At 40.7% G+C, this 8,390-nt stretch overlaps 1 protein-coding gene across 1 annotated transcript; it reads left to right on the top strand.

The window, feature by feature from the left end:
• The first annotated feature begins 2,864 nt into the window (after nucleotides 1-2,864).
• LOC118801684 lies at nucleotides 2,865-8,009 on the top strand. Its single transcript, XM_036562046.1, has 6 exons — nucleotides 2,865-2,969; nucleotides 3,583-3,697; nucleotides 4,161-4,197; nucleotides 4,332-7,235; nucleotides 7,397-7,472; nucleotides 7,632-8,009. Exons 2-6 carry the CDS (start codon nucleotides 3,594-3,596, stop codon nucleotides 7,736-7,738), a joined length of 3,228 nt encoding a protein of 1,075 aa, XP_036417939.1. The 5' UTR covers nucleotides 2,865-2,969; nucleotides 3,583-3,593; the 3' UTR covers nucleotides 7,739-8,009.
• The last annotated feature ends 381 nt before the right edge of the window (nucleotides 8,010-8,390 follow it).

The following is an 8,390-nucleotide window of genomic DNA, read 5'->3' as shown; positions in this document are numbered from 1 at the left end:
ATCATGGATGGTGATTGATGGAGACTGCTGTGCTTTATAAGGTTCTATATTAAACGTTTGTCTAAGGTTCTTCAATTATTACAAGCTTGACATCATAACAATAGAACCCTTTTTTGTGCTGTATAGAACCACTTTGAAAAAGGTTTTATGTAGACCCATATACAACACATTCTCCATCAGCCTAAAGAACCCTTTATTCATTCAAAGAACGCTTCAGTTATACAAAGGGAGTGTTTATGGTTCTGTACAGAACCATTTTCTTTACTGAAGAACTCTTGAAGAACCATCCTTTTTAAGTGTGTTGTAACAATAGAAGACACTGTTTGGGTGCTTTATAGAACCCTTTTTAAAAAGGTTCTATATAAAACTATCTATAGCACATTCATGCACATTCTGCATCAATCTAAAGAACCCTTTAATGATGCAAAGAACGCTTCAATTATACAAAGGGTTCTTTGAGTGTTTATGGTTCTATATAGAACCTTTCTGAAAAGGGTTCTTCTGTTGTCACAAGCTTGACATCACCACAGTAGAAGAACATTTTTGGGTGCTATTTAGAACCCTTTTCAAAAAGGTTCTTTATAGATCTGCCACACATTCTCCATCAATCTGAAGAACCCTTTAATGATGCAAAGAACACTTCAATTATAAAAAGGGTTCTTTGATTGTTCATGGTTATATATAGAACCATCTATAGCACATTCATGCACATTCTCCATCAATCTGAAGAACCTTTAACAATGCAAAGAAGTCTTTAATCACACAAAGGGTTCTTTGTTTATGGTTCTATGTAGAACAGTTTTCTTAACTAAAGAACTCTTGAAGAATCACAATTAAAGAAGTCTTTGTATTGTGAAAGGGTTCTTCAGACTGATGGACAGTGTGCTGTAGATGGTTCTATATATAACCTTTTTGAAAAGGGTTTTATCTAGCACCAAAAAGGGTTCTTTTGTTGTTACGATGTCAAGCCTGTAATGATAGAAGATCCCTTTTTGGTGCTATATAAAACCCTTTTCAAAAAGGTTCTATACAGAACCATCTACAGCACACTGTCCATCAATCTGAAGAACGCTTTATTGATGCAAAGAATGCACCAACTATACAAGGGTTCTTTGAGTGTTCATGGTTCCATGTAGCACCATTTTCTTTACTAAAGAACTCTTGAAGAACCATCATTTGTAAGAGTGTTGTAACAATAGAAGAACCTTTTTATTTAAAAACCCTTGAAGAACCATCTTTTAAGTGTGAAAATGAATTTAATCATTTTTAAATTTCAGTTTGAGCACAAACGTGAAAAAATGTATCAAACCGATCAAACCATACAGATAAATACGTTTTATCACTTAATTGATCTTAGAAATCTGGTCATTTGGTCAAACGTGAGTATCGATTTTTAACAAAGCAACATCGAAAATATTGTGAATAAAAGTGAAAATGAAATTTAAACAGATATTCATTCAAGGCAGTTAAACAAACTACACAAACAGTCAGAAAAGGTTCTGTGGCTTTATTATTATTACAGTGTGGAATTTAATAAACTAAATTCCTTTTCATACAAAATTTGGGTTTGAATGGATTAACAAGTAGCTACATGGTTCAAAACCACAGCTAATCAATCTATGAGAACAATAATAGAACCAAAATATTAAGAACCAAAGTAACGTTAATGTGTTAATGTTATCCAGTCGATCCTAAAACAGACGCTAACAGTTGACGCTAACATGCTAACTTAGGCTCAGTTAGGTAGCTAAGTTGGCATCAAAGCTACTTACAGAATGAAGGTTTGTTGGGCTAACAGCTAACAGCTAACCTAGCTTAGCATTAGCATTAACACTCTTCAAACGAGCTGAAATACAAACACAGCTCTGACCGTCAGTGCTGACCGGCCTCAGTGGGGAACTACGCCTGGCTCACTAGCTCAGCTAACGTTAGCTCTCCTGACTGACTAAACTGAGTAAACGAGGCTGAAACCAGCTTCTTAGCTAAGGTGACTCGAATTTTCCCGTTCCACCTTAAATAGTGCAGCAGTTACATTCTGGCCCTTCAGACTCGCCTCAGGCACCTGAGAGTAACTGCCGCACCATTTAAGGTGGAACGAGAAGTAGTAAATATGTAAGGGGGCGGTGGAGATCGTATCTGCAGTGTTTGAGATTAAATCTCAGATTTAATCAGTTAGAAAATAAAAGCATCTCACAGTGAGAGCAGCGTTTAACAGTACAAATACATGTAGCGTCATTATGCCAGTAGTGAGCTCTGCTGCCTGAAACAGCCGCCTAACACGATATACGCTGTAGAAATGCAGGCTGTGTCTCAAATGGCTTCAAGCTCCCTCTGTAGTGCATGTCAGACGATGGCATCTACACCGAAAGAGTGAATTATATGTCCAATAAGAAGTCGTGCAGCCTGTGGCTGAATCCCAAATGGCTCTGTGTTTTACATACAGCGCCCTGTTTGGATGTTGAAGCTATTATTATGTGAGCTACGCAGTGCACTAGATAGGGTGTAGGGAGCGATTTGAGACGGAGCTAAAAAGAGAACGCGCTCGTTCGTCCCGCTGAAACTCTCAGCAGTGAACAGCAATAAACTCCAACCAGCACCGATAAACATCGCCGAACGGCTTAGAAATGATCAACAAAAGCTAAGAGTTTTATTTAATGGGGTTTATTCATACACACACACACACACACACACACAGACACACACACACACACACACACACACACATATATATATATATATATATATACATACATATATGTATGTATAGTCTGGTTTCCATGGTAACCGAGCAGCGTCTATGACGTCACAGAGGGGCGGAGCTTGCCTATAAATAGCGGAAGTTTTCAGCCTCGCGTTCAGTCGGATTGATGACCTCATAGTGTTCGGATGTGCGACGTCATTTATCCGGACCCCGAATTATTCTGAGACAGAACAGCGCGGATCTTCTCCCGGACAGAACCAGATAAAACGTGAGTACAGTTTAAACTCATTTACACCTGAAGAACCAAATCAGGACATTAAACTATGAAAAAGAGAAAAAGAACCGGAGTATAGATAGAGAACCGAAACAGAGATAAAGAACCACTATAGAGAAAAAGAACCGAAACAGAGATAAAGAACCACTATAGAGAAAAAGAACCGAAACAGAGATATATAGAAAAGGAACCACTATAGAGAAAAAGAACCGAAACAGAGATATATAGAAAAAGAACCACTATAGAGAAAAAGAACCAGAATAGAAAAAAGAACCACTATAGAGAAAAAGAACCGAAACAGAGATAAAGAACCACTATAGAGAAAAAGAACCGAAACAGAGATAAAGAACCGAAACAGAGATAAAGAACCAGAATATATATATTCTCTCTCTCTCTCTCCTGCTGGTTATTATTTTGTGTATTTTATAATCAGTTATCAGTTATTAGTGTTGTTGTAATTATTATTGATGTTATTATTACTAGGCTACTAGTACTGTGAGTACAAGAACTGTGAGGGTCTAAATGAATGTTTTAGATGGCTGTTGTAATTGAGTAAGTATTTAAATTCCCTGATTTCTTGTTTTTTTTCTGTGTTTTAATATCTCAGGAGAGTCTAACATGGCAGAGAATGCTCTTCGTAACGCAGCAGGTTCTCACTCAGAGCCTGGCGACTCTGCTAAGTCTCAGGACGTCTCCCGTTTCCTACAGAGCCTGACTGATCGGTATGTACTCAACACTGAGTGGTGCAGCCAGGAATTACTCAAATGTACACTGTCAAATACAAACATACAAATATCCAGCACAATGTACAAATGTATTTACAAGTACACAGATATGAAATATACATATGAATGACATTACTATGCATAAGGACTAAAACACATATATGGCATTTATTATGGCTTATCTTCCATTACAGCTGTGTTGTTAGCTTTCAAATGAATTATTAATGTTATGGTAACAGATCTGAATCCTGATTGGTTACTCCTGGTTCTTTAGCCGCTGGTAACCAATAAAATGTGATGAAACAAGCTAACAGACATGACATTTCCCTCTAGGGTGGTTAAATAGACAAGACTCAATAATGATGAATTTGTTGACATTTATGATCATTTTAGTGCAAAAGTCACTGTCTCTGTTACATCAGCACTAAATGGCTGTTCTGCATTATCTTTTATCTTTCAGGCAACTACAGGTGATGCTTGGTAGAATGCATCAAATGGTGAGCTTTTATAATTCAAATACAATTAATTTATATTTTTATTTTAATATCATTATTGTGAAATCACAGCAGATGAACCCTGTAAGACAATGCTAGTGATGACTAATACTGTCAATATGTTCTTTTGCTTAAAGTTTACGAGGGACGAAATCACGACAATGAACACGGACATTGAGAAGATCGTGACCACATTGTCAGAGAAAGTCATCATTCCAACAATTTATGAAGTTCTTAATGTGGATGCCAGGTCGCTTTTCCTCACGAGACCAGGGTCTTCAAACCATTCTTTGGAGTCAGTCATCAAAGAAGTTCTGAATGCCATCGTGAAGACCATCATTGACGCTCTTGATGATTCTCACATGTGTGAGCTTCGTAGAAATGTGACGGAAAAGACTGAGCTCCTGGCGTCTCCATGTGGGTCAGTTGAGCTCTGTAATTTGTCACTGTCTGTTGAGCCCAGTGCTGAGAACATGACATCCAAAGACCAGGCACAACTTCAGGAATGTGCTAAAGATGTGATTCTTGAGGTTTGCACCATCTATCGGGCCAAAGAATTCAAGAGTGCATCGGATTTGTCTTGCCCTCCAAAGATGTGTGCGACAGATCTTGCTGAATATTTGCTATCAGAGCTGGTTGACATGCTAACGTCCTCTCGGAGTTCATCGATCAGTGATGATATCAGCTCTGATCCAGGCTGTGGTGGAAGTGACAGCATGGCTGATAAATCCCTCAAAAGAGCTAAGTCCTGTCATAGAATCCCCAGCCTTATGAAACTGACCAATATGGCTTGCAAGATGGAGACTTCCGTTCCTGGACAAACTCTGAAGAACGCGTTCTGGTATGCCAGAATCATTGTGGATGAGCTGTTAGTCCAACTGGACTCATTTACAAAGTCCGAGGTATCTGAGGATGCTCAGTCAGTACTTGGACAATGTACCTCTGATACATCACTCATATCAGAGTTGCTTGTAGACCATTTAATGGCATACATCCAAGAGGTCTCAGGTTCATCCTTCGGAGACCGCATACCTGCCACTACTCTGGATTGTCAGGTACCTTCTTTCCGTCGAAGCTTCTCAGCTAAAAGCTTCCAAAAAATCCAGAGTCAGGATACTCGGACCAAGGCAGCTCAGGAAGTGAGTAAAATCTTACTCGAGTCTTCAAGCTTCCTTGTGAGTTCTCCACGTTCCCGGCGTGCTCACACAAGCCAAAGACATTGCAGTGTGGAACCAACTCCTTCGGAATGCTTGGTTAAGGCATTCGACCTCGTCGACTCCGTCATTGATGGAATTTGCGAACATCTGGATTCTACACCAGATGGTTTGAAAGAAACACGGTCTGAAGCTTTGGGTTGGATGGAATCAGGTGTTGATGTCCCTGAGGAGATTCTGTGGTACACTGCATGTAGTACTTACAACAGTGCCATGAGACACCTCAGGGATTTTTCTGCAATGTATCAGCAGAAACCACCTAAGGTCGATCCTTTAGAGATCAGTGTTGGGGGAAGTGTTGGTAAGATATCACACCTTGAAAGACCATCAGTGATGGATGAACACGAGCCACCCAAGAGCAGAGAGAGGGTTTCAATGGCCTCTTTACTGGACACCATGATGGCCTCCCTGGGTTTACTGAGCTCAGGTCCTTTTAACTCTCTTGAGGAGTTATCTGCAGCAGCAGAAAGAGTTGAGGATCTGTTTTTGACCACAGCCCCTCAGAAGTTCGCCAACATGGTCCGGCTCATACTGACAGACAGATTAAGTTCTCTGAACATGTCAGCATCTGTTCTACAGCACTACCCTTACCTTCAACGACCCTTTGCTTCTGAGTTTTTTGTTGAATTTGCAGACAAGGCGGTGAAATGTTTGCTCAGGTCATGCATTGCCCCTCGACCAGCTTCTACCACTGCTAACGACATTCCAAGTCTGGTGATGCCCTTCAGAGTCACTCCTGAGATCTCAAGACCCCCATCTGAGATGTTTGCTGACAAAATGGATCTGTTCTCTGAAGTAATCGTGAACAGTGTGATGGACAAAGTGTCAGCATTGTCTGATCATGAGTTGGATGCTGTGGATTCAAATGTTGAAGAGACATCTGGAAGTGATTCACACAGCTCTGAAGAACTCAATACATCTCCTCCAACCATTTCCGTGGATGCTCTCCGTTGTTGCGTACGTGCAATATTACAAAAAGTACAGGAGATTTCATCCACTGGGGTCCATGGATCTCCTCTCTTAATTGATGAGGACCAGGTCCAGAATGTTACCGACATGGTCAAAGGAATTTTAGCTCTTTTCACTGCTGTCACAGTGGAAGATGGAGAGCATGCTCTCAAAAAACTTCACCGCTCCATCATTGATGCTGTGTATGAAGAGCTTCTTCAGAGAATGAGATCTGAAAATCAGCTCATTGAAGCAGTAAAAGCCCAGAGTGAGCTGTTGGCAGGATCTCTGGCTGTTTCCATCGTCAGGGCAATTAAGAGTGCAGACCCTAAAGACTTGTACCGTCCTGCATCGGTTGAGTCTGGTTCCTCTCCCACTATCAAAGAGGAACCTTTGGTCTCCAGCCAGACCACTGATGACGTTTTCGTATCAAGCCAAGTCTCAAGCAGAGGCTCGCTTACGTCGCAAACAAACGATCATGCCATCCTGGCAACTTGGCTTGTTCTTCGGACTCTGGCGCAGTCAGCAGCAACTTCATCAGACCTGAGAAAAGAAGCGAGCTCGAACGATCCGAAAGAGCTGATTGAGAGAATTCTCAGCGAGTTCTCTGCATCCTCTAGTGCTGCAAAGCTGGAGGAAATTCTAACGGGTACGTTTCTTGAGCTCCTTCAAAGGTTTGGTAAGGAAGGTTCTCTGCACAAAGCTTTGGACCTTCGAGACTCTGCATTTGACGAGGCCCTGATGACTGCCTTACGGAAGCATCTAGATGCAGATGCTTCAACTGCAGGGCCCGAAACAAAGAGGCCGAAGAACATAAACTTGAAGAAGCTCAAGAACATCTTCCATATCAAGATGCCAAAGCTCAGCATCTTCAAAAAGGTAAGAATTAGTTTTAATGTTGTGCTATTTTGTCCCAGTAACATTATGTACATCATATTATTAACATGCTGTTATATGCAATATTAATATGAACACTTTGAATTGTGGTGAGACTTAAATGATTACAAGTTTGATGATATGATCAATTTCTCACATCACAGAAATCCAGAAAGGACGATAACGCTGGTCAATCTTCAGATCAGGACCATTTGCAGAGTCGCCGCACTGCTGATATGAGTAAGTTAACATGGTTAATTAAATTCATGTGTAGTTTAGATTTAGTGAAGTTTGAGATAAATGGCAATATAACTTTAAAACAGGCACTACATATTTAGTAAAATAGCCATTTCCATTATTTGATATGCAAACACTGAATGTGAAATCTTCTTTCTGCAGGTGGATCCAACAGTGTTCCTTCAAAAAAGGAGAAGCCTAGGAGAGCGTCCATTTGTTCCAGGATGTTCTGCTGGTTTAGGAAAATCAGCTGCCTTGGGCCCCTTTAAACTTATTCATTTCCATTAACCTCTTCATAGTCTCTCTTCGTGCTCCCGTCAGGCTGAATCCTGCCAGAACACAAAATCACCTATCACGGTTCTCCTGACGACACCCAGGTTTACTTCACTCTCTCACCAAAAGACTGTGGTCCCATAGATACTTTGTGTCGGTGCTCAGAGCAAATCCAGTCGACCAGAGGAGGATGGGTTCCCCTTTTGAGTCTTGGTTCCTCTCAAGGTTTCTCCCTCTTGCTCTTAGGGAGTTTTTCCTTGCCACCGTCGCCCTCTGCTTGCTCATTTGGGGCTCGGACCTGGATTTTCTCTGAACCTGCTTTGTGACGCTCGTTGTAAAATGTGCTGTAGAAACAGATCTTAAAATGAATTAAAGGATCTGTCAACATTTCCTCCAGATAAATCAACACAGAAGTTGTATTACTTGGCAACGAGGAGGAAAGACTGAAGGTCAGTGCACACTTCAGAGCTCCAGTATCTAAAGACTAAGTCAGAAACCTGGGTGTACCAACGGATCCAAATTAAAGCTTTAATCCAGCCTGAAATTTTGTTTTAATTTTAAATTCCCCAATCAATGCAGGATGTCAGCCTTCACCTGTTTAATCCTAAAACTCTGTTTCTTTACATAGACTGTATTCAACATGTAGCA

This window comes from Colossoma macropomum, unplaced genomic scaffold (assembly GCF_904425465.1).
Source record: "Colossoma macropomum unplaced genomic scaffold, Colossoma_macropomum, whole genome shotgun sequence".
Lineage (NCBI taxonomy): Eukaryota > Metazoa > Chordata > Actinopteri > Characiformes > Serrasalmidae > Colossoma > Colossoma macropomum.
This window is presented reverse-complemented; position numbering and strand designations above follow the sequence as displayed.

What these genes read in the sequence shown, in the direction of transcription:
- LOC118801684 (XM_036562046.1), top strand. Translation starts at nt 3,594, where the DNA reads ATGGCAGAGAATGCTCTTCGTAACGCAGCAGGTTCTCACTCAGAGCCT. An exon ending in CTACAGAGCCTGACTGATCG is followed by an intron (nt 3,698 to 4,160) that starts GTATGTACTCAA and finishes TTTATCTTTCAG; the next exon opens with GCAACTACAGGTGATGCTTG. An exon ending in AGCTCAGCATCTTCAAAAAG is followed by an intron (nt 7,236 to 7,396) that starts GTAAGAATTAGT and finishes CTCACATCACAG; the next exon opens with AAATCCAGAAAGGACGATAA.